We start from the raw sequence: 27,401 nt of genomic DNA, 5'->3' as shown, positions 1-27,401 counted from the left end.
TAATTGCCTTCACATCCTTTACCTCACCACCTTCAATCTAAAATGCGAGACACCTTAGAGTCATAAGAGAATGGAAAACATCAGCTGCCCCAAGCTTAACTCTACCTAAAGTGAAATAATTTACCTTTCAACACACCCTGACTCCTCCACTTTGTCTACCTCTAGCTCCACTAGAAACCTTGCCATGAGATTGGATTAGAGCTTAAGGCTTGTGTCACTCATCATTTCCACCAATTCCCTCAGGTTCCACCTACTTAGTACATGGACACCTCACCCTCACCCGCCCTTGCACAACTCCAAAAGCTGATCAAAACTGTGTTAGCAAGCACGCTAGTACATTACAATGTCCTTCTAGTTTGCCCACAACAAAATTCCTTCCTCACTTTGTCAAATTAATTAGGTCTGCCGCAAGTACATTTTTCAAACTTCTCTTGCACCAACCACACCCTACAGCAAACATGTTTGATGGCTTTGCTCAAAGCAATGTGCACTCATCCCTGTTTCAAAGGAAGTGAATGCCACCTCTTTCCATACCTTTAACACTGTACCTCTAGTTATGTTTCAACAAATGTTCTATGCACTGCAACTCTATGCCATCTATTACTACTCAAATAACCCTGTGCTGAAACCAAGATTACATCCTTTAAACCATTAGCGTACCTGTAAAGGTTTCTTCTCACCTAAACGTTTCAGTCTGAACCTTTCCTTCCTTCTCTTAAGTCAGTTGCTAAGGCAAGCCTTTTCACATTGGATGACATGCACAGATTATCCAGTTTGGGCCCTCGACCAGCTACCCCAATACACATACATGCATATCCAGCAAATTGTACCTAACCTTGTGAATGCTATGTGTTATTACTTTTACGAATGGATTATCTCACCCAAGTAATTGCAGCCCTGCAGAGTTGATTTCAACTTAGGCAGATTTACTTCGGTGATGCAGGCCACCCCAAAAATCTATGAAGCTAATGTTTATAGGAAGCCCTAAAGTTGTTAAAATATGACATCCTATTCTAAAGCAACAACAAAAATCACAAACTTATTCCATGATTCCACTAAAATAGTCTGTGATCTTGATTTTGAAATTGTGGCTTAATTTTCCATAGTGTAAAATAAATTACCCCAAACAATTCCCCCATGGATACATCAAATATATCAGCAATATCTGAATGAGAGTGCATTTGTCTCTCTTTTAATCATTTTCCAATTGTAAACTTGCCAAATGTATTCTGTTCTGCAACTATACCCCAATTAAGCACATTTGGAGCAGTCATATTATTCCAGAGAGGAGAGAGTTTGTGACAATCCAGGAAGGCCAAATACAGGTTATTACAAATATCCTGTTGGCCTGTTGGAATTTTAAACTTCTTTTTTTAAAGCAATGCAGGGTTTTCAAATTTTAAAAGGATATCTTGCAAATCATAATTTGGAGCATAACCCTCAAAGTTAGTCATATATTAAATAGTGCATAATTCCTTATTTACCAATTGTTGTAAATATTGTAAGGCATCACCATATTATTGCTTTTCAAAGTAGCATAGTGCCCAACCTCCTTCCTCTGATACTTGTATTGTTCTATTAAAGCTGACCTGTTTGGGTTTACCATCTCATTTGAATCTAGTAATCTCATATTTATTGATTAAACAGCTTGAAAAATGAAACAATGTTTCAACAAAAAACAAGATTCTTTATTTTCTAATTTAGTCTGTCGATTATCATCAAAAGAAGTGTTCTTAAATCTAAAAAATGTCTATTTGTGTTTATTCCATTTTCCTTTAAATGTAATTTAAAATAGAAGGAGAAAAGAAATAAAAACTCAGATTCCATGTCTCATTGAAACTACTAAGTTGGTTACCCTAAGCAAAGAAGAAAATTCCTTAGTTTCACAAACCAAAACTGTATTAGGCTTTAGTTATGCAATACAAACATAACTTGGATAATTAATATAAATAATGTAATTATCAAAAGATATTGTCTGTTGGATATAAGAATGAACTACATATGTGTATAGGGTGGTTAGGTTTCAAAAGTATTTTAACGGTTGCATCTTTTTATGTAATACAGCATACCAAAAACAATTTTGTTGGTAGAAAAACATCTAAACGGAAACCGTGCTCAGAGAAAAGTACCTTCATATTACTATTAAAGTAACAATAGATAAACACCTTTCACTGAAATAAGGATGCAGCAGAAATGGAATGGGGTTCCTACAGTCTCCATGTCATACCTAAATTGCTACCAACCATAGTTTCAATGTAGTTGTAATCTTAAATTATTTGATTTGTGAAGATTGTCCTAAATCCTGCACTGTAGAATTTGCAGCCAGTAAAGAACACTCCCACTATTCCTATATTGGAGATGATTCATCATAAGTGTGCTCTACCAGTGGAAAATCCTTCAAATAACAATTCAACATCCACTTCACAAGTCATTTTATTTGGATGCCACTCCACTCTAAATCAGTCGTTATTTCTCAAGTGACAGAAGATGATTCTATATCAGGTGGCCTTTAGCTGGCCTTTGTAATGCCTTTTTTTAAGATATGTCTGTTGGACAAAGATCAAATATTTCAAAAGTGTAAATATTGCTTTACACTGAGGATATTTCCCTGATTGAATACCTTTTTTGTTTACACATTTATTTGCAAATGTAGTCTATCCCCCACATTTACTGATAGATCCCACATACCTACTAGCCATACGTATTCCTCATGATTGAACTCAGCTAACATGTTAGTCCTAAGAGCAAATGAAAGGAAAAAGTCTTTGACAAAATAGATATTGAGCTATTTTTGGAGCTTAGTCATTGAAAGCCCAAATGCAAAACTAGACCACCTTAAATTGACGAAATAGCTGGAACATCATCTCTTCAAGTCTCCTTTCCCATTTGAATCTCCCTTAGTATCTTCTTCAAAGCTACCCACATAAGACCATCTCACTGTGCATATGGCCCACTGCCTTGCACAGTGGGACACATTTTGGTCCTGAATTGGATTAGCTGGTGATGAAGAATTTGAAGAGGAGATCGTAAATTCTCCATTGAAAGCTTCCAGACTAGAAAAAAGTCCTGGCATAATTACCTCTGCCACGTAATCCATGTGCCAGAAGTTATACTGCCAAATGATTTTCCATTGGGAGGAAATTACCACTTCTTCACAAATTAGAGGACTTTCCATGACAGTCTTATGCTAAATCAAGTCCTAAGTACTTCATAATACCCCAACTATCGAATAATATGCAATTAACATTTCAAATGCAACTTAAAAATGACAAATATTTGAATCAGCCTCTTTTCATAACACAGTACCTGTTGAAAATATATTGTCCCACGCTTGAATATGCTGTTGCCATTGAGCTGTATTTAGTTTTCTGTGTAGACTAACAGAAGTTACCATCAAGGGCCCCAAGTACTGCATCATCTGTTAAGAAAAGAGACACATTTTTGAGACAAAACAAACATTGAAATGTCTTCTTTATAGAATAAAACATGTACTGCAATTATCTGTCAGTAGAATACACACAAGCACAATAAATATTAAAAACACATTATGAATCCATTTACCTGTACTACAAATTAAGCATTTGAGGTGAAATATGTTTTGCTTTTGTCTTGAGTAGAAAATGCCTCTTGGCAATATATTTTCTGTGCACACCAGTCTCCCACTATCTCACATAGGGCCCGATTTGTGTGTCGGCGGAAAGCCATCCGACAGTCTGTCGGAGGCTTTGCACCAAACATCCAGAACTTCCCTCCGACCACCGTATTATGATGATGGCGGTCAGAGGGAAACCCATGGGGGAATTCTGCTCCTCTTCTGATGGGCTCTGTGAACCCGTCGGAAGAGGTGCAGAATTGTAATCCCTTAGATGATGGCGGAGCAGACATGGAAAGGCTGTCGGAAAGTGACTTTGGGAATCCCTAGAAGGGCCCCCATCATTCCTGCCCCTCCACTTTGGGACGAGTTTACAACAGTGGTCATGCATTTTGTTTTGTAGTATGGGCCTTGTCTGACAGGGTGAATATCCGTTGAATATCGTATGTATAGGAGATTATGCTGATGTAGGATCTGATTAGGTCCGCTAGTGGAGTCATATAGATGTTGAATAGTGTAGGGCTTAGGGATGTTTCTTAGGGGACTGATTAGTAGGGTGACAGGTTGACTCTTTGTGTTCTTCCTGTGATGAAGGAAAAATTCCAGTTAAATGAGGGTCTTAGTATGCCTTTCTTGTGCAGTCTTTTGATCAGGGTGGAGTGGGAGTCCGTGTCCAAGGCTTCAGAGAGGTTGAGTAATATAAAGGCTGCTTTTTCTCTATGGTCTAAGATCATCCTGATGTCATTGGTTGTTGCAATATGGGCAGTCTCAGTGCATGTGGAAACCTGGTTGTGTTTTTCACAGGTGCTGGTGGGCACTGAGGTGGTGGGAGAGTTGCTTGTCACAGCTTTCTCCATCACTTTGGCGGGGTAGGGCAGAAGGCATATTGGGCGGTAGTTTGCTAGTTGTATTAATACATATTTTGTGGCATATTTTGTGAATGAGACAAAGGACAAAATCAAAGAATTGCTGATATTAACAAGAATGGATAATGGATTATTAAGGATCTGTCCTACGGGCTACAAGGTGTATAGCTCCCATCCAATAGTTATGATAGGAGATGGTTTTTTTTATCGCCCTTTGACGCCTGAGTATTTACAGAAAAACCTAGAAATGTGGCTAAAAAACCTTGTGCTAGATTTGTAAACCTCCATCATAAGTTATAAGCTCACCGCCATAACTTTTCAGCATTATTCCAGAAAGAGGGCAGACATACCCCAGAGCCGATTTCAGCACACTTGTAATGCGGTATCATGATCCATATGTGAACTGAGTCACACCTTATAAATGATGGTCACCATCTTAAAATAACCACAATGTAAACTGTTGTGCATGTTTAACCTGAAAGTCCTTTTTCACTGTTCGTCTCATGTAACGTTTGAAATACTCACAGAGAGAGTTGTCTCTCACCCCTGATCAAGACGACAAGTGCGCTGAAACGCGTTGGTTGTGTTCTTTTGCACCACAGAGCTGGTTATAGATGTTGTGGAATCAAATAAACAAATTAGAAATACACTTCCAGAGTGCAAAATATATGTATGTATATATATATATATATATATATATATATGTATGTATATATATATATATATATATATATATTACCTACTGGCGGTCGCCAGTAGGTAGTTATAGTTAGGACCCCTTTTCCATAGGAAATCCGCAACATTCTATTTTGAATAACTTTGGCGCCGGTCGACGAATCCTTGCGAATTTCTCAAAATAGGTGGGGCGCTACGCTCCGCTCCTACCCTGAAAGTCTCGGGAGGATTCGTCAAGCGGGGGCTGAGATAAAAGGGGGGTCCCAAAACGCGTTTTTCCCATGCATTTTTCCATAGGACCTTTAGACAGGGCTACAGCCCGAACGGCTGAACAGAATTACTTGAAATTTGGCAGAGAGGTAGTCCTCAGGTCAAGGAAGTGCCTTTTGTAGGTCTGGTGTAAATCTGTTCAGTAGTTTCTGAGAAAATAGCCTTTAAATCAATATATATATCTGAGCCAGCTTACGGTACGCTTACCGTAAGCTTACCGTACGCGTACGGTGGCGTGCGCGAGCGCGATTCTGATTGGCTCTTAGATCTTAGTAAACATTCGAATCGGCCGAAACCAGGAAGCGGCGGCCGTCATTTTCTCTCTCGCACTGAGTTAGGTTGTTAAATAAAACCAATACACATGTAAAGGAGCTGTTTTGACAGCTCACACACACATAGCCAGGATGAGGGAGTCCCCCAAGACCCCCCAAGGCCAAAAATGCCATTTTTATTTTTTCGCTAATTTCGCCGATTACGCTTACCGTACGCGTACGGTAAAAAATGTAAAAAAAAAAAAACTATCCACACTCTCCCCACCCCCTGTGCTTTTGGTGGCCGCAGGCCACCAAATGAGCAGGGCTTATCATTGGTGTGAAAAACCACTATATTTTTAACAAAAATAATAAAAGAAAAAATTATCCACACTCTCTCCACCCCGTGTGCAAATGGTGCCCGAAGGGCACCATTTGTGCATGGCTTATAAGCACCGTAAGCACAGTAAGCACCGCGTGCTTACTGTGCGCGCACGGTGCGCGAAGCGCACCGTGCGCGCATGGAACGAACTGCGTTAAGTGGGCGCGCACGCCACAAATGGCGTAAAGTAACTTAGCATTTAAAAAAACGTACAAATTCACTGAAAAAACCATAGGTTTCACACACGTTATAGTTAGGAATTAGCATTTAAAAAACCTTGCAAATTCACTGAAAAAACCATAGGTTTCACACATGTTATAGTTAGCGGAAATTTTACTGATAAAAAACCAGTGAAATTCCCCCGTTATAGTTAGTGCAGGCAACTATAACTCACGCGACCGCAATCTTCTGCTGATGACATATGTGTCTTTATGAAAAAAAAATATTTGTAATATATGTATAGCTAAAAATGTATGGAAGAAGACATGGGCAAATAAGTGTCTAAATACAGTATTAGCATCAGCAGAGGATTGCGGTCGCATGAGTTATAGTTGCCTGCACTAACTATAACGGGGGAATTTCACTGGTTTTTTATCAGTAAAATTTCCGCTAACTATAACATGTGTGAAACCTATGGTTTTTTCAGTGAATATATATATATATATATATATATATATATATATATATTTTATCTACTGGCGGTCGCCAGTAGATAGTTATAGTTAGGACCTATTTTCCATAGGAAATCCGCAACATTCTATTCCCAATAAGTCTGGCGCCGATTGATGAATCCTCACGAAATTTTCCAAACTTTTGGCCAGCTTTGCTCCGCTCCTACCCTGAAAGTTTTGTGGTGATTCGTCAAGCGGGGGGCGAGAAAAAAGGGGGGTCCCATAACGCGTTTTCCCCATGCAATTTCCCATAGGATCTGTTGTCGCAGCTACAGCCCGAACCGCTGAACGTAATGACACCAAATTTGTCAAAGAGATAGTCCTTAGTTCAGACTCATGCCTTTTGCATGAATGGTGTGAATCCGTTCAGTAGTTCCTGAGAAATTTAGAGTTAAAAGTACATACATATCTACGACCGGGAAGGATCCGCGGACCCTACCCGCACCGCAAGCGCACCCTCCCCGAACCAAGCGCGCACCCTCCTGATCGCAAGCTGAATGCTAATTGGCTGTCGAGTGTCTGTCTACATTCGAAACCAGGAACTGTTGGCGGACATTTTCTGCCTCGGTGGAAGCGAGGCTGAAGAAGTAAGGGGAATAAGTGTGTAAAACATATAATGGGGGCAGAATGGAAATACTCTGACCCTCTAGAGGTGCTTCGTGGGTCTCAGTAGGACCCCCTGGGGCCCCCTTTTAATACATTTTTACAAAAACGCCTATCGCGTTAGATGCACGGATTCTCTCGCGGTGGGTTCAAGGAAAAAAAAAATGAAATTGTTGGGAGATAAAGATTAAGGTTAGGTGTTTTGTTCTTGAGTGGCTCTAAACAGTGTCGTTGTGTTCATTCAGAGTTTTTGGTACTTATAAGTAAGTACCTATACAGAGTCTAAAGTTGTTGAGGAAGACTCTGTTTCCTTCATCAGTAAAGTGTACTCCATCTCTCCTATACATCTCTTGCATATGAAAGCGCGGATTGTATTTGTAAATGGACCCCATTCTGTAGTCTCGGAGAAAAGCATAAACAGATTTATTCACATGTTTCCTAGCTTTCTCAATCTGTGGACAAAAATGATCGGACCAGTTCCATTTTTGCCTTTGGCATATGTTAGAATACACAAAGGCAGTTTTAGGGAAAAGTGAAATCAGTTCTGCAAAGGTGTCCTTCATAAGCATTTCCAGACCTACCCCAGTCAAAGTGCCTAGGTCATTGCCACCACAGTGCACTAGTATGAGGTCAGGGTGTTGGATTTGCATGAAGGATTTCACCAATGGCATCAATTGGTGCCACCTTAACCCTCTCTGTCCAATCCATTTAATGTCTACATTTGGCAAACCTAGGTCTTTGTGAATGCCTTTGTTTTCTGCATACCTTTGGCTCCAGAAAATGTAGCTGTGTCCCACAATCCACACTGTAAGCATCTTGTAAGGAGGTCTGGATGCACTCAGATGGTCTCTGTAAATGAAATGGCAGTTTGGAAAGTAAGATGTTTGTAAAATGGTGGCTAAGATGCAATTTTGAAAAAAGACAAGAAATCATTGGTTGTTTGACAACCTTCTACACTGAAAGGTAGGGTGTATATTTCAGTTTTTTAAACGTATGATTCTTATTGGTTAACGAAAACTGATTGTAACAAACATTATATATGATAAGCTGATATGTTGAAAAGTCAAGCACACTAGCTGTTTTGATTAGCAACATTGTGTGTGCTGAACTTGTGACCTGTGTGCTCAGTACAGTGTTCCATGACCTGTTTCTATGGTAACGGGCAGAAGGCAGATTGGGGGAAGGGTTGAAGTTTATGTCATTTGGAAAGGGTTGAAATGTTTAACCAATAGAAATGTGTGTTTGCTTTTGAATTTATGTGGGAAGGAATGTGATTCGATGTTTACATGTATATGTGTGGAAAATGAGAGGGGAATTTTGCCATTCTTTGGTTCTGCTGACAGGTGCACAGTGCAGAGATTCTGTATAAGAAAATCTGGTGTGTGACTGATATCTGGTGTGTGACTGATATACTTCTTAATCTACAAAACAACTTGAAAGGTGAGTTATTTAATTGTGAGGGGATGTATGTAGACTATTTTGATTTTAATCAGACTAATGTATTTCTTCTGCTAAAGTGTAGGGAGTACTTTTTTTTCTCTACAATCTTATTGACAGTGTGTGTGCATGTAGAAACCATTCTGTGATAAGCATTTGTTTTTTTCATGTGTTTGTAGACAGATAACTGTGCAGTTTTTATATTTTGGTAGAATTAGAAACCAGTCATTGTTTCTGAATTTGTGAAATGAGTTATGTTTCTGCACTAAAATGTAGTACTCTTTGTAGATGAAGAAAAGTGTTTTAGCATAGTGCAAGGGATAGTGTTGTTTGTCTAGAATCACACAGTGAGTCTGTGTGCATTTGGGAACCACTGTGAGAGAAGCATTTGGTAACATTGTGTATTTGCTGACAGAAAACTGTTTTGAAACCTGTCATGTTGTCAAGTTTTAGTAGCATTAGAAGCCAGTCTTTGCTTATGTGTTGATTAAATGAGTCAGGCATTGACACTAAAGTACAGTTGTGAAATATGTAGATTGTGTGCAGTTCCCTTACCACTTCCACTGTAGTGAATGAGTTTTGGTAAACTCCTATGGATAGTGGTGCTTGTCTAGAATCACACTGTGAGTGTGTGTGCATTTGGGAACCACTGTGAGAGAAGTGTTTGGTAACATTGTGTATTTGCTGACAGATAACTGTTTTAAAACATGTCATGTTGTCAAGTTTTAGTAGCATTAGAAGACAGTTATGGCTTATGCTTTGATTAAATGAGTCAGCCATTGACACTAAAGTGCAGTCGTGAAATATGTAGATTGTGTGCAGTTCCCTTATCACTTCCACTGTAGTGAATGAGTTTTGGTAAACACCTAGGGATAGCGGTGCTTGTCTAGAATCACACTGTGAGTGTGTGTGCATTTGGGAATCACTGTGAGAGAAGGATTGGGTAACATTGTGTATTTTCTGACAGATAAGTCTTTTAAAACCGGTCATGTTGTCAAGTTTTAGTAGCATTAGAAGCCAGTCTTTGCTTATGCGTTGATTAAATGAGTCAGGCTTTGACACAAAAGTGCAGTCTTGAAATATGTACATTGTGTGCAGTTTCCTTAACACTTCCATAGTAGTGAATGAGTTTTGGTAAACTCCTAGGGATAGTGGTTGTTGTCTAGAATCACACTGTGAGTCTGTGTGCATTTGGGAACCACTGTGAGAGAAGCATTTGGTAACATCATGTATTTGGTGGCAGATAACTGTTTTAAAACCTGTCATGTTGTCAAGTTTTAGTAGCATTAGAAGCCAGTCTTTGCTTATGCTTTGATTAAATGAGTCAGTCTTTGACACAAAAGTGCAGTCCTGAAACATGTAGATTGTGTGCAGTTCCCTTACCACTTCCACAGTAGTGAATGAGTTTTGGTAAACTTCTAGGGATAGTGGTTGTTGTCTAGAATCACACAGTGAGTCTGTGTGCATTTGGGAACTACTGTGAGAGAAGCATTTGGTAACATCATGTATTTGGTGGCTGATAACTGTTTTAAAACCTGTCATGTTGTCAAGTTTTAGTAACATTAGAAGGCAGTCTTTGCTAATTCTTTGATTAAATGAGTCAGGCGTTGACACAAAAGTGCAGTCCTGAAATATATAGATTGAGTGCAGTTCCCTTACCACTTCCACAGTAGTGGATGAGTTTTGGTAAACTCCTAGGGATAGTGGTTGTTGTCTAGAATCACACTGTGAGTGTGTGTGCATTTGGGAACCACTGTGAGAGAAGGATTGGGTAACATTGTGTATTTTCTGACAGATAACTCTTTTAAAACCGGTCATGTTGTCAAGGTTTAGTAGCATTAGAAGCTAGTCTTTGCCTATGCATTGATAAAATGAGTCAGGGTTTTGCACTAAGGTGCAGTACCATGTACTATTCTCTTCACTGTGGCAGAACTGAAAATTTAAAAGTTTTACCCAGGCACTGTCCTAGAAGTAGTCTGATGATTTAGTCAGTTTCTAAGTACTTATGTTGTGAACCATTCATTACCAAATAGACTACTTCAAATGTCTATGCAGTATGCATGTAGTGTTCTAACATACTATACACTTGTCTTTTACACCTTCAATTCCCTAGTCAGTATCGATACACTTCCAGGAAACACCCTGTCACTCCCTTTGCAGTCCTCTAGTGACCCATTCAGCACCATGTACTAATCCATTCACTGTGCCAAAACCCAAACACTTATAAATACACCAAGACACTCTCTTTCCAGTACTCTAATGATTCAGTCACTGCCTAAGTATTCATGCACCTAGCCAGGCCTTAGCACATGGACTTCTTCAAACCCCTATCTACTATGCATGCAGTCTTCTAACCACCTAGATACTTGTCTTTCACACTTTCAATTCCCTAGTCAGTATCCATGCAGTCCAGCAAACATCCGGTCACTCCCTTTGCACTCTTCTAGTGACTCATTGAGTACCAAGTACTAATCCATTCCCTGCGCCAAAAGCCTACCACTTATAAATTCACCCAGGCAGTCTTCTTGCTGTTCTCTAATCATTCAGTCAGTACCCAAGTACTCATTCAGTGAGCCAGGCCTTATCACATAGACTGCTTCAAATCACCTATTCACTATGCACGTAGTCCTCTAACAACCTACACAGTTGTTTTTCACACCTTCAATTCCCTAGTCAGTATCCATACACTTCCAGGAAACACCCTGTCACTCCCTTTGCCGTCCTCTAGTGACCCATTCAGCACCATGTACTAATCCATTCACTGTGCCAAAACCCAAACACTTATAAATTCACCAAGACACTCTCTTTCCAGTACTCTAATGATTCAATCACTGCCTAAGTATTCATGCACTGAGCCAGGCCTTAGCACATGGACTTCTTCAAACTTCTATCCACTATGCATGCAGTCTTCTATCCACCTAGACACTTGTCTTTCACACATTCAATTCCCTAGTCAGTATCCATACAGTCCAGCAAAACATCCTGTCACTTCCTTTGCACTCCTCTAGTGACCCATTCAGTACCAAGTACTAATCCATTCCCTGTGCGAAAAGCCTACCACTTATAAATTCTAGGGGTGGGCAGAATTTGCGAAATCCACTTTCACAAATTATCGCGAAAATGTTTAAAATTATCGCAAACACGCGGAAATATCGCGAAGATGCGGAAGTTTTTTTCCCGCATGTTCGCGAGATTTTCTGCATGGTTGCGGCTCGCCAACTTACCCATGTGGTTGCTCACGGTCGCATCCATCTTGTTTTCAGTTGTCTCGCGGTGCATGATCGCGAGAAGAAAGACATGATCGCGCGACGCATGACGTCACTGCGGGCGCGAACTGTCGCGAGACAGCGCAAATGGCTAAAAACAATACAACATCTCACGGAGAACGCGACCGGATCAAGAAAACTTGTCGGCGAACTCAGGGATCATGTAAGGCGATCGCGTGCACATGAGAATGTATTATTTTACAGCGGGAGCAAGAAACAAATTATCGCCAAGCTGCAGAATGCGGAAACGGAATGCAGAACGCGAAAATGTCAAATTATCGTAATTTCCACGAACGGAACAAAATTTTCACCAAGGCCTAATAAATTCACCCAGGCACTCTCCTTGCTGTACTCTAATCATTCAGTCAGTACCCAAGTACTCATGCAGTGAGCCAGGCCTTAGCACATGGACTGTTTTAAATGCCTATCCAGTATGGATGCAGTCCTCTAATCACCTACACAGTTGTCTTTCACACCTTCAATTCCCCAGTTAGTATTCATACACTTCTAGCAAACACCCTGTCACTCACCCAGTGTGCCTCCTTATAGTACTGTAATCATTCAGTCAGTTAGCATGTAGTATTTTAGTGAGGTAGGCGTTAGGGCATGAACTGCTTCAAAGTAGTATGCACTATGCATGTAGTGTTTTAACCATCGTCACACTTGTGGTTCAGGGCAATAGTTTCTTAGTCAGTTTTTATATAAAATGTGTTTGTACAGTAATGGAATAGTGTAAATTTGAAAGTTATTAATATACATTTATTTGTGATTCTTTTTTACAGATACAGAACAGGAGTGTTTCTCATCTGTTTGCACTCTTCTCGTGTAAGATTGTTTGGATGAAGGGTCCTTAGGTGTTTCATCATACTTGGCGTGCCGCACGAGTATTTTTTGTTCGGATCCCCTCGTAACAGAACTCTTTTGCAAATCTTGCGCGTGACGAAGGTGACATTGGCCTTTGTTTGCCCCTCGAGAAAAGTAGAAAATGTCCACACCACTGAAGGAAAACGTTGTGGGCGTGGTGCATCCTCCAAAAATTCATCCTTGGATTCGGTGAATATTTTAAAGCGACAACATTTACAGTTTTCATAAGTCAAACTTATAAAATTTTGTTAGCTGTATGCATTTTATATATCTGTGATTTGTATCTTGTTTTTTTTTTTGAGAATAGCATGTTGTTTTTTTTTTACCAATCTTTGAGATTGTTTTTTTTTTGCCCGCTGTTAAGTGATGAGTCCGATTGTAATCACTATTTTTAGTGAAATTTAATATATTCTGAGAACAGCAAAAAAGGCAAAAAAATTGCTTTGTGGAAATTATGCTGTGTTGTAAAAAGTGTATTATTACATGTTATAATTTTTTTTCCTTTTCTTTCTCAGATCCAAATTTTAAAATAAGCATCTTTTATGAATTCAGATTGGAATGAAAATGTGAAAAAAATGTGTACCATTTTTTATTCTTATTACTGTAAAGGTAAGTTTAACTAAGTCTCAATTTGCAGAATGAGGAGGTCTGCAATAAGCTACAAAGTTGAAACATGTTTCTAAAAGCACTCTGTTTATACCTATGTAGTTTTGAAATCTGACCATAATCAGATATCATGTGACCTGCAAAAAAAGAGATTTGAGGGGTTCATAATATTTCCTATTTTAGCTATTGAAGGACCGCAATAATTTCAATCATTCTTCTTTGAACATCTTTGCAGAAAAAACTCTGTGCCTACCTTCTATCATTCGCAAGAAATTTTAAAAACAGAAATATTTCACTTTTTGTAACATAGTTATTGCGCAAGACACTCATTCATATTTACAAAGAGAGGAAAAGGCACTCTGTGCACTTTTTATACTCCATGTAAATACAACCTCATTATGCACACCACTTTGCGTTGAAAGGGTGTTCTATAAGTGTTGTTGTGCATGATTGCACTGAATACTCATAGAACAAGACACATGTCTAGATTTATCAGAAATCATGAATCTTGATATGTGTGTGAATGCTGCACCATTCTAAAATTGGTGTTGGAAAGCACAACAAGGAGAATTGTTTTCATTTCACCACATTTTTATATCTTCAATGCATGCTGAAATGTTCAGCATACATTGAAGGAGAAAAATGCATTTTCTCATTGTTTTTGTGGTGCAGGAAAGTGTGTCTTCCTGCAGAAAAACAAACAGCACATGACACAGATATCCTTGCACTATGGTGCAAGGGTGCCTGTTTCCCCACATGGCTGCAGTTTAAGCAGCCGTGCAGAGAGAAGCATAGATTTGCAACATATTTATGTACATATGTTGCATCCCTGTGCTTCGCAAGTACTACAGCACACTGTAGTTAAAGAGGTTACTGTGTGATGCTGCAGCACTTCCTCACAGTTCTGCACTTATACATTCACCATACGCTACTAATGCATTCATTCAGTCAATTATGTACTACACATACATTCATCTAAACTTTCAAAAAATTGAAATTGAGGACGGATGTCCAAGGTTTGGGCTGATGGATGCACTCTTGATGTGCTCGGCTGCGATGAGGTGGAAGGCTCAGGAGCAGGAGTGTTTCTCATCCGTCGGCACTCTTCTCGTGCAAGATTGTTTGGATGAAGGGTCCTCATGTGCTTCATCATACTTGCCATGCCGCACGAGTATTTCTTGTTAGGATCCCCTCGTGACAGGACTCTTTTGCAAATCTTGCATGTGACATCAGTGATGTCATCAGTGATGTCACTGACCATGTCATGAGTGATGTAATATGTGACGTCATCAGCAGTGCATTGCGGGGGCGCGAGTTATAGTTAGCTGAACTAACTATAACAGGGGAATTTCTACGGTTTTGTACGAGGGAAATGTCCAGCTAACTATAACACCCCTGAAACCTATGGTTTTTTCAGTGAATTTCTAAGGTTTTTTAAATGCCAATTCCTAACTAGAACGCCCCTGAAATATATATATAAGTCTCGTTCCACGAAGTTTTATCATTCAGACAAACAAACGAGAGTGGACCCAAGATAAGTGCTCGTTTTCTATTTTATTCCTTTAGAAATATCGCCATGACGCGTTTCGACAGCATATATACATATATATATATATATATACATATATATATATATATATATATATATATATATATATATATATATATATATATATATATATATATATATATATATATATATATGTATATATATATCAAAGAAAAGTGGGCTGTCTTAGCACTTCCTCTCGGCGACCCAAAGACAACACGAGTCCCAAATTCTTAGGCACAAATATTTTATTCTTCGTGCTGCAAAATCTGACGCGTTTGGGTGGGTGCCCTTGCTCACAGAGTGTTGGTTATCGGCCATGACTCTTTTTTTGTATACAAACGCTGTGCAAACATCACACGTGGTACTAAACATAGACAACATACTATTTGCCACTTTTTTGCATTTTCCAAAGGGTGAGTCTTTCTTCTACCTAGTCAAATGTCATCTGACATTTGATATTAAAGAGATTTTCTGTTTGCGTTTTTTTTTAGAAAATATGTGTACATTTTATCGGCATCAATGCAATATTTTCCTATAAATAAACATCAGTTTTTTGACCATCAATCATAATGATATTTTCATAATGTTAACTTTATGTTCCTTTCCCACTATTTTGTGAGAAACCTAAAACCAATTCATATACGTATTTATAGCCTGTATTTATGACCATGTGCAAAAATCGCTTTTTTTAGTGCAAAATTCGCAAATAAATATATTTTTTCAACAATGTGCAAAATACGCAATAAGTAAACATATACATGTGCAACAATACGCAAATATATTATGTAAACAAATGTATTTTGAATTGTGCAAATTGCGCTAATGTTGGCTATAATACATATTAACCATGTCATAATGATTGGAAACACAATATCTGTATACAGCCTAAATGCTGAATGTTTGAACACAACCAAATTTTTTGATATAATTAGTTTTCAAACGCGTTATTTCATCTCTTTTATAAGAACGAAAGAATATAGACCCTATTTTTTTCTATTTTTTGATTAATTACTAAAGTGCAATAGTGAAATGTGCAGCTCACATAAAAACTGAAATACTTTTTATATAGACAAATTCCCAAAATGGGCTTAATTTGATATATCAAAAAGTCTTTTGTTTATAAAAATGATTCTACAATAAAAAGAAAAAAAGGCGTAAGATCAAAAGTGCGGCAGGGAAGGTGCCTTATTGTAATGTGTGCAGATCTATTGATTCCTGCTTTCCTGATACGTCTATTTTAGAAAATGATATCAGTCCTCCGTGGTATTGAGTCCATTAGGAAATTTACTATCTAGTTCTAGAATTATTTTTGATTCCATCCTTCTCAGCATTTTGTCTCTATCTCCTCCTCTTCGTGGTTTTGGAATGCTGAGATTACAAAATATTTGAGGCAGTTCAAATCATTATTATGCACAGACTTAAAGTGTCTGGCCACTGGGTTCGAGCTATCGCTATTAACGATTGCCCGGAGATGCTGGATGATTCTGACATGCACCTGTAGCTTAGTGCTGCCCACATATCGCAGGCCACAGGTGCATGTCAGGACATAGATGGCATACTCGGTTTTACAATTGTAAGACCCCTTAATGTTTACCATTTCTGGACTGAATGGGGTGGTATATTGTGTAGTGTGAGTTCCAAATCTGCAAGCCCTGCAGCTGGAACATTTGACGAATCCCAGCCGAGACTGCAGCCACATTTGATTTTTACTTAATTCTGGAAAACTTCTACTGATTTGAGTTTTCATGGAAGGTCCCTTCCTATAAGGGATTATCGGAGTATTGGGAAGTCGAGGAGCTAGAACTGCGTCTGTTAATAGAATAGGCCAGCTATGTGTTACAATAGACCTGATCTTCCTTTCTTGGTGGTTTTAGGTGGTTATAAACCTCGGGACTGAATCTAGGTTGTCTGTCACTGTATCTGTATTAGTGATTTTATCATTTCTCAGTAGAGATTCCCTGGACCTGGCCTGCATTTTGTCAAGTGCTTGATTTAAAATGACATCTTTGTATCCTCTTTGTTTGAATCTTTCTAATGCTTGTGAGGTACAATTGGCGAAATCGACTGCTGCATATGCGTGTAAGTCTTAATAATTCCCCGTAGGGGATGTATTTGATGACATGTTGGAGGTGAGCACTGCTGGCGTGTAATATGGTGTTTCCAGCAGTGCTTTTTCTATGGAGTTTGGTTGCTATTTGTCCCTCCTGAAAGAAGACCTTTACATTTAAGAAATCTACTTCTTGTTTGCTGATGGTCGATGTAAACTTTACATTTTCATGATTGATATGGATTTCTCTAATGAATTCCTTAGCACTGCTTTCGTCACCCTTCCATAAAACAAAAACGTTGTCAATGTATCGCATCCATTTTAGCACTTGGCCAGAGAAAGCCATATGGAGTGTGCGCCTGAGGCCCTGCTCCTCCCACCAGCCCACGTGTAAACACGCGTAGCTGGGAGAGAAGCAGGCCCCCATCACCACTCCTCTCTTTTGTAGATATATTTCATTGCCAAACATAAAATAATTATTGTTTAGGCACCAGGTAACCAATTCCACAATCATTTTGTTATGACTATAACAATGTGCTGATCTAGTTCCTAGGAAATATTCTAATGCTTTTAACCCAGTGTGATGTTCTATACTAGTATACAGTGATTCGATATCAAGAGTGATAAATATCAAATCTTCAGTCTGTGGAATATTTCTGATCTTTCTTAAAAAGTCACTAGTGTCTTTAATATAGGTTGGCAAATCTGTTACTAGGTCCTGTAGAAAATAATCAATATATTCAGTGATGTGTTCCGCAACACTTTGTATGGCTGATATAATGGGACGTCCAGGAACTGGAAATGTTTCTTTGTGCACCTTTGGTATTAAATATAGTCTTGGTAGAACTGGATTTTCCACATGTAGGAATTGGTATTCTTGCATTGAGATCATCCCTACTCTTTTCCATTTGAAAAGGATTTTTCTAAGTTGATCTTTGGCAACATTGTAATGTTTTAAACTGGATTTGGCATAGCACAGAGGATCGCTTAGTTGTTTCTGAGCTTCAGCAATACATTGTTTCTGCGGCCAAATAACAATATTGCCACCCTTGTCTGATTTCGTAACAATAATTTGATGATCATTATTCAGTTTTTTAATTAGGGATGCATATTTCTTCTCCTGTTCACTTTTATACCTTTTTCGGTGTTTTAATTTATGGTGCAACTTTTTCAAATCTTCCACTATCACATCGTGGAAGGTATCAATAGCGTCCTTGGGAATATTTGGCATAAAATTTGACTTTGGCCTGAAAGGGCTTATGTTAGCTCCTATTTGTGCAACAGCTGCATCGGTTAATTCTTGTTGGGTTGATATTGCTTCCCCCTCTGTAGCTGCATTGTTCGTCCCCAATTGGTGCATTGTGAGGAACATTTTCGTATCGGCCGCTGTTAGCTCGAGATTAGACTGATTAGATGCATTAGATTCCATTTCTTTGAGGCCATCTTTGATGCTGAAGAATTTGCGCAACTTTAGTTTGCGAATATAATGAAAAATGTCTACACGTGTTCGTGCGTAAGTAAAATCCGAAATGGGGCAGACCGAAGCTAAGAAGCTGTTTTTCTCCCTCAGTAAGAACAGTCGTAGATAAGTTGATGATGGTATTGTCATTTAGTAGTTTTTTCGCCAATGCTGCCTTTTTGATTTCTTGTGAGAATTTGCGCTTTTTGGCACTGTCTCCAGGATATATATATATGTATATTCGAAAAAACTCTCCAAATGTGCAGTAGCGCACAACAACAGGAACAGACAACTTCAATTGCCAAAGCTAAGAACACTTTCTTTATTTAATCATCGATATGAGCACAGTTCATGACGCGTTTCGAGCCTCTTGGCCCTTGCTCACATGACCGCGTTACGTGTATAGCGGTGAATTTAAAGGAACATACCAACCAACACCTGATCACAATGGTACGGCACTATCAAGGAAACTGAAGAAATACTTACATATGCTGTTTCGATATCTTGGATACAATATAAATTTTTAAACAGCCTTCACCATCATAAGCAGCATAGTGCTAACATAGAATTTCAAAATACATTAATCAAGATGGATCTTCATTGTTGTAAGTACAAAACGATCATTTCGTTATTACCATGACGCTCTACAAATATACAACTCACACAATGATGAATAGTACATTTAAAATGTCAACATTGATATCGCTCTTGGTAAAAAACTGGTTATGTTAATTATCTTCGCATAAACTTGTATATGTGAAAACGTGTAACATGATTAAAGTGCCGTGCATTTACAGTGCTAAGTGCTAAAGTGCAGTGAAAATCTGATCTTAAGTGTGATTCTTTGTTAAAAACATTTACTTAATATCAGCCCATTGGAATACCGTATCCCAAAGGATAATGGACTTTTTGCTAAATGTCCTAGGTACTGGGAAAGTAAGCCTAAGGCTGATACAGGCATGAGGGATCCCCCTTAAAAAGACATAAACAGTCATTGGAGATATTTGTAATAATGTGAATATGAAGCTTGAACATTGTTACCAAGGAAAACCTGCAACATGTTGATGTTGGATCATTGACTTCACGGAATTTGGCATCTAAAATGATCCATAGCAAAAAAAACAGATTTACTGCACAGCCAATAGTAGGGGTATCAGGCAATTATAACACCCCGCAATTCACATTATGGCCAGAGAATCATTCAAGGAAATTATGCATATCTTCACCTGTGTTCAGACCTTGAGGATATTTTGTATCTAGGTCAATAATGTAACATGATTCCAGTTGTCACAATCGTTTTTCACAATTTCCTCCTCTCTTATTATTTGTTACGGAATCAAGGACACAGTATTGTAAGCAATTGAGATTGTTGGCATGTTCTGTTTTGAAATGTCTGGCCACTGGATATGCTGGATCGGAGTTGACTATGGCCCGTAAATGCTGAAGAATACGCATATGCACAGGTAGCTTAGTGCTACCGATATATTTAAGTCCACAAGTGCATTGCAACATGTAGACTGCGTATTCGGTTCGGCAGGTGAAATGCCCTTTTATTGGGTAACTTTTCGTAGAAAAAGCAGTGGTATAGCTAGTGGTGTTATGTCCAAATTTACAGGCGCGGCAAGAGCTGCACTTGTAAAAACCCATTTTTGGAGATAACCAACTGCTTTTAGATGTTAATTCAGGGCTAGTTCTCACTAAGTCATTATACATGGAGTGAGCTTTACGAAAAGTAATGGTGGGCCTGATAGGAAGTACCTGCTTTAATGTTGCATAAGTCAAGATAATTGGCCATTGTTTACTTATAATGGACTTGATCTTATTAGCCTGTTTGCTGTATGTGGTGATTAGCCTGCATGTTGCTCTATTGGATTCAGAGTCATCCATCTGGGTTTTTGATGCACTTAATGCATGGGCAGTATTGCTTAATAAGGATGCTCTATCTTTGCTGTTGGCCTTATCCTTTGCTGATTTTAGTTTCCCTGGATTATACCCTCTTTCTAGAAACCTAGAAGTGGCCTCATCTTGATGATGGATCAAATCACAAGGGTTACTACATGCTCGGCGTATACGTAGATATTCGCCGTAGGGAAGGCTAGTGATGGTGTGTGCAGGGTGGAAACTATTGGCATGTAATATGCTATTACCAGCTGAGTGCTTGCGATAAAGACATGTTTCAATGCAATTATTTTTGATATACACTTTGATATCCAGAAAATTGCAGACAGAGTTATCAATGTTAGCTGTAAATTGCAGATTTCTAGAATTGACATTGATTTTACTAACAAAATCCTCAGCCTCCTCATGGGTGCCATGCCAAATGACAAAAATGTCGTCAATGTAACGCCACCATCGAATCACATGTCTATTCCAAATTTCCCTATGTTCTTTGCATAGGACATGCTCCTCCCACCAGCCCACGTGAAGACACGCGTAACTAGGGGAGAAGCATGCTCCCATTGCTACTCCTTGTAGTTGTTGGAATAGTATGCCATCAAATGTAAAGATGTTATTGAACAGGCACCAACGTATCATAGATATTACCATCTTGTTATGAGAATACAATTCAGCAGATCTCTTGTTAAGGTAGTATTCTATGGCTTGAATGCCATCTGTGTGTCTAATGCTAGTATACAAAGCAGTGATGTCCAGAGTTATGAAACGATAATCTCATGACCAATTTTTATATATATCACTGCTCCTTTGCACCATATTATTGCGGATCACTTGTGGACGGGTGCTCTGTGCGTGGTAGTGCCCCAATGACATATCATTGCTCAAACTTCTTTCAGTTCTAAAAGAAGAAAACAGCACTCGCGGGGGTGGTTTGCCGGTATTTAATTACAGCGCAACAAACGCGTTTCGGAAGACTCCTTCTTCAGTGTTTACACATCACACTGAGAACCGCTATATTTAAATGTTATTTGATTCAAGGCATTGACATTAAAAACGGAACATTTTCATTTAGCCGTATTTGGGCGCCTTGTTGGAGACATTCAGGTTTGCATGTTAGTACTTTAGACCGTCAGATAAAATTCCTCTATTATTTACTGACATTACGTATAAACAGTACATTATTGCTAATTCAGCCGTGTATCGACTTATAACCATGCATTGGAAAATTGATTTTCTCATAACAGGCGTCAGGCTTAGTGCCTGAACGGGAAGAACAAGTGAAATTGCATTGCAATTTAGTCATAGCAGATATTCACAATTGTTTTAACACATTACGCCATGTATCGGCTTTAAATGAACAAATTTGAGTGTTGTGTCCTACAATTGCCCTTCATCAAGGCCTTGATGAAGGACTAAATTGCAGTGCACTCTTTCTGGACCAACATCTAGCTTTCAGCCAAATTTGGTGTAATTCTGTTCAGTGGTTCGGGTTGTAGTTATGTTCAAAATACCTATTGGAAAATGCATGGGGAAAACTTGTTCTGGGACCCGAAAATTTCCATGCACAACAAGAATTATGGGGCACTTTTTGGGAAAATGTTGTGATGATTTGTTAACTACCTACTGGTAACTGCCAGGGTAGTTCTCAAGTTTAGGTGGAAAGCAGCTCCTGTATAGAGCACCCTCAATACCAGTGACACTCTAGATCTGCTCACCTCAAATGTCTGCTTTTCTATCAAAGTCTTTAAGCGTAGGATTAACACAGTGCCATCCACGCCGAGCTGTAGAAATGGCAAAAGACTTTGTCCATTTCTATCTCATAATATGGGTAAGGGATTTATTAAAGCTTGGATGCGTATTGTTTTAATGTTATTTTAGTTGTGCCAATTTATTTGTTCATTAAATATGGTTTATTTGAACAAAACCACCATTCTTTTCTAAATTATAAACAATGTTTGTTGGACTATAATAAAACTAAATATATGCATCACCTCCTCCAATTTATACACTTTCCCCAATGTTTGTGAATTGGAGTAAGAATTGTAACTCCCACACCATCCTCAAATTATGCATGTTCTCCGAATTATGTTGGAGTAGTATATCTCACCCCCTTTATTTTTAACTTCTACGGCTTTAGTTGGCTTGAGGTTAAAACAGTAAATCTGCTCATCGCCACCTGATTTATTAACTGTGTTTTTTGTCAGACTGGAGTTAGAAAAAGTAAGTAAATTTGCCAGCTTCCATCATTGCTCTTTGCCCAATTTTAGTTGGATTGGAGTTAGAAAAGTAGATTTGAGCCGTTCCCACCTGAATATTGCACTCTCTCAAATATGTTTGTTGGACTGGGGAATGAATATTAAACATATCCCTTTTTTTGCACTCACCCCTATCTTTATTTGACTGTAGTTAGATTAGTAAATTTCAACCCTTATTATTAACGTACTTTCCACAATTTCAGTAGTAATGGTGTTAAAATAGTACATATGACCCCTTCAAAATGAATGCATTTCCTAGGTGTTTGTTGGCCTGTATATAGCATAGTTAATCTAACTGGTAGCCTCCCTCCCCCAAATGTATGTATTCTTAGTTTTTGCTCATGGAGGTAGAATAGTAATTCTTTTCCCCCTCAAATTTACTTTCCCCATTTTTTCCGAACTGGTGTTAGAATATTAAATGTTAACCCAATAATGTATATACATTCCCTATTGTGTGTTGACCGAGAGTTAGAATAGTAACTGGAAATAGTAGTAGTTAGAATTGAATTCCCTTGATTTATGCATTTCCCACCATATTTGTGTGATTAGAGTTAAAATCGTCAATATTTCCCTGTTTATTTTCACTGTCTTCAATGTTTGTAAGACTGGATGTAGAATAGCATATTTGACCTATTACCCCATCCAGTGTTCCCTTTTCTTTAATCTTTATAGGACTGGTTCTATTAAACTATATTGTAGCATTTTATATTACTTGGTATTGTTGTAATTTGACCATTTTAAGTATTCTAGAAATGTTTATGTTATTTATGAAAAAAACAGTGAAACAGTTTAAATATTTAATAAATAATTATTTCAAATTATTTTTAATGTTTAAAGAAACACTGAATCTGAATCACTGTTTTTATATGTATACACACACACACACCCACACATACACACCACATACAGACATCACACATATAAACACACTTGTGAACAAGATGAAAGCCTAAATGTTTTGAATGTTTGTGCATTGCACAACTTGCGATAAACTGGCATACACGTTCTCTGTGAGTGCATCTATTTTTTTCAACTGTGGATGTTCATTTTTGGATTACATGGCAGGCTCCTCTCAACCTGGCAATGCTCAGATCTCCTCACTGAGAGTCTGCAGTGGTGCTGTCACAAGAGGCACTGTCTCCAGGATATATATCTATTATCAATTATATTGTTGCATATTGTTGGTGATTTTATTTTAACGAACTACTGTTTCATGTAGGTAATTTTTAATGTCATAATGATGAATATGTATTCAAAATAATTTTTAGATATTGCATGGATAATTCTAAACATAAAAATGTCAAGCAGGTTACAAGGAAGGTATTGATGCAATAGAACAGGGGCTAAGACATTATTTTCTGATTACTAAGTATGTCAGATTGAAAAGAGGAACTATACCTTTGACTGTCTTTGTCAGTAAAGCAACAATTGGTTATGTGAAACGCTGATTACTACAGCTCCTGTAAATTCCTATTCAGTACCAAAAGTTTAATGAACACATTTTTTGTTATGCTTTTGTAATGCAGATAGAGAATGGTTTGCTTTTGGATGCAAAAGGGATTCATTTGGTGTCAACCACTGAAATTACAAAGGTAATATGTTAATCATGTGTTGGAAGGCGGACCCCGAGGGGTCGGTGAGACCACCAAGGGGGGGGCCCTCACACTGTACGAAGTAGCCGAGCGCTGCCGAGAAGTCTCCTGAGAGATCCTTCTCCTATCACGTACTAGCACAGTAACACCACCACACAAGACTCCAGGAGGTTGTCTCAAGACAAGCAATTCTTTATAAGCGATAAAAAGGTTACGAGGTCAATATTTACACGAAGGGATCGAGGGATCCACCAAAAGTCTCAGTGTCTCTTTGGAAGGGTGGGGGTAGCGGGACAGTCTTTAGCAGGGGTGCGGTACGAGGGTACCTGGGGCCCAGTTCTTATCCTCAAGCTGGAGGGCCTCCGGATCTCGGAGGGGTCGAGCCGCGACGGCGTCAGCAGGGCTCTGGCGTATGGTTCGTGGAGGGCCGCGATCAAATCAGCAGGGCTCTCAAGATGGTTTCTGCTCAGCTCGAGCCGCGACGTCGTCAGCAGGGCTCCGAGGGTGGCTTCAGCGAGGTTGGGCCGCGACAGCGTCAGCAGGGCTCCGATGTTCCGGGTGGCTTCAAGGTGTTCACAAGAAGGAGCCGCGACGCAGTCAGCAGGGCTCGTGATGGTTCCGACAAGAGTTCTTCTCCGTAGGGTCAGCCGCGATTCAATCAGCAGGGCTCTCGACTCCGGGATACAACTGCCGGTCTGTGGCGGGGTCGCCCCAGATATAGGTCTGGAGCCCTTTGATGTCCGGACCCAGGCGCCCGGTGGGGGCGGAGGAGCCGGGTGGAGGTGGCCAGACGCCCAGCATGAGAGGCGCCAGGCCCACGAGAGGTGCCGGGCGATCACACCTAGAGAGGGGAGGACAGTTGGGGGTCCCATCGATACTGTCCTCCGCCGGGGGCGATGAATGGTTCCTGCGGCACCCCCTGGCCAGTTCGTGGTGCCTCGATGTCGGGGCTTCGCTTTGGTCGGGGCCGGGTCCAACATCATGACACTATTAGATGTCTTTTTAATTGATCTTCCATCTGTGCTGTCTCAGTTTTCACCGGATATGCCTTCTCTCTTCTCTACCTTGTTTAATCAATGCAGATGATTGTATGCATGTAGGACATTTTGAAATCACTTTACGTAAGCTTCTAGTAAAGTTTGAATAATTCTGAACGTACAAACATTTAAATCCTAACTGTACGAAATGTAAGGGTCTAGTAATAGGAAAGTCTTGCATACGATTTTCATTTCATGTTATTCCTCTAGAGTCCTTCTCAGATTTTCATTACTTAGGACCTGCATTTATCAAAAGAGCTAAAGGGTTGGCCCAATTTATAAAAGAGCCAACAGGTCCTAAGTGTATCAGTTTTTTGTTTCAAGATTGTGGGTTTTCTGCTATCCCATTACCATTATGTCCTTTCAAGCTAAAATGCAGTCTAGTGCTTCTCATAGAGCTGAGCTTTAGGGCCAAAGACAATAAATTCTTTATTTGTTCTACTAAATATTTTTATGCAAGATCACCTGTGTTCCTTAATTTGCTCCTTTGCTTTCACTAAGAAAAACAAGTCTAGAGTAACAGGCTGACCTGAAGCATCTACTCTATTGAGTTAATTTGTGATCTAGTACCAAGGCAACAATAACCCTTGATGCTTTCAGGGATATAATGCAATGTGAAAATGTCCATAGGCTACCATTGTTCCAACACGATCAGCACTAATTGGACTTATCTCTTTTAACACTAATGCAAAGTAGTTAGCACAATCCTTTTCCACTTTATGCTATATGTGTGTGTCATGTAAGTGAGATTTACATTGTGTGTTTGATGTTTCGCTATTCCCTTTTCATTCAGTTTTCCACTCCGACAGCGGATTTCTCTATCACTGGTGCTGAGAATTCCCCAAACAGGCATATGGTAGAAATCCAACCATTAAAGTTATAAGTAGTAACTGTAGGGTTGTAATTTCTGTGGCAGGAGGTTCCATCTGAAGTAGTGGAGCCTTGGTAATTATTTTAATAAGTGGAGATTTCCACCTGGCATTGGTGTATACCATCCAGATAAAAATGGTCACCTAGGTGTGGACAAAAATTCACGTGTGCAGAGACATGTGTGAAAAGCCGCCCTGCCTTTTAAATCTGTAGAATCTTTCATGCAAAGATCTCTTAAAAGTCTGCAATCGTTTGCAACCATGAGATGTCTCTTCTGTTAGTCTGCAGTCATTGCCCCCTTGGCATAAATCTCCCACCTGTCTGCTCTCAGAGCCACTCAGCTTGTGACTCACTAATTAAAGTGACCCGCTCCAAATGGTAGTCCTAATAGAGCAGATGTTTGGGTTGAGTCACATAGGAAAGAAAACCCATTTATGAGCCCAAAGGATACCCTAGTAAACAGGATATGAGAGAGTTGGGGGGATCTCGAGAACACAAGGCAAACCCCTGACTTGGTGATGTATATAGGGAAGGCATTGTACCACTCTTTAACGCTACGATGTAAGATTAATTAAGTTGCATTGCTCTATTTCTGGAATAGGCACATACCACTTTTACTTATATGCTATACAAAGTGGGTGTTTACATTTTCTGATGCCATGAGTTTATTGCTGCCATATATTGTAAAATTTAAAAAACGATAAATCTAATATAGAAATATCAAATATGCACTGTTTGTACTCATTCATAAAAAGGAAAAAGTGATGTGAGAAGTAGCATCCATCCTGTTCATCGCCAGAAGACCTGAGAAGTTCTATCGCTAAGGCCCCCCCTTTTTTACTGCTCTTCTATTTTCTACTAAGATATCAATACATTTATCAACATACCTCTCAACAACATGAAGTAAACACTTGCAGTATATTGCGCTTAAACTACGGCTTCAATATTGACATATGTACCAACTTATCTAGCAACAATATTACGTAACTATTCGTCCGTAGTGCATTCAAACAACTATTTTAATAATATTTCAACCTTTTTTGCGGCACATCAGTTACGAGGTTGCATCTAGACCTTCGGGCATTCTAAATTCTGGGTCATCTTTTTATTACTATGCAATAGACGTTCCCCTGATGAAGGCAGCTTTGCCGAAACGCGCGTAGTCTCCATCTGCCGCTTTGCTTCCATCGACTACTATATTGACCGTATT

General features: G+C 39.1%; 1 protein-coding gene across 1 annotated transcript in view; it reads right to left on the bottom strand.

Moving 5' to 3' along the window:
• Positions 1-27,401, bottom strand: part of LOC146831579 (1,25-dihydroxyvitamin D(3) 24-hydroxylase, mitochondrial-like) — a 185,818-nt gene that overhangs the window by 90,630 nt on the left and 67,787 nt on the right. The window contains exon 8 of the mRNA XM_085603949.1: positions 3,307-3,418. Coding sequence (XP_085460075.1) covers positions 3,307-3,418 — 112 coding nt within the window. The remainder of the gene's footprint in view (positions 1-3,306; positions 3,419-27,401) is intronic.

This window comes from Triturus cristatus, chromosome 5_1 (genome assembly GCF_964204655.1).
Source record: "Triturus cristatus chromosome 5_1, aTriCri1.1, whole genome shotgun sequence".
NCBI classification, from domain to species: Eukaryota; Metazoa; Chordata; class Amphibia; order Caudata; family Salamandridae; genus Triturus; species Triturus cristatus.
This window is presented reverse-complemented; position numbering and strand designations above follow the sequence as displayed.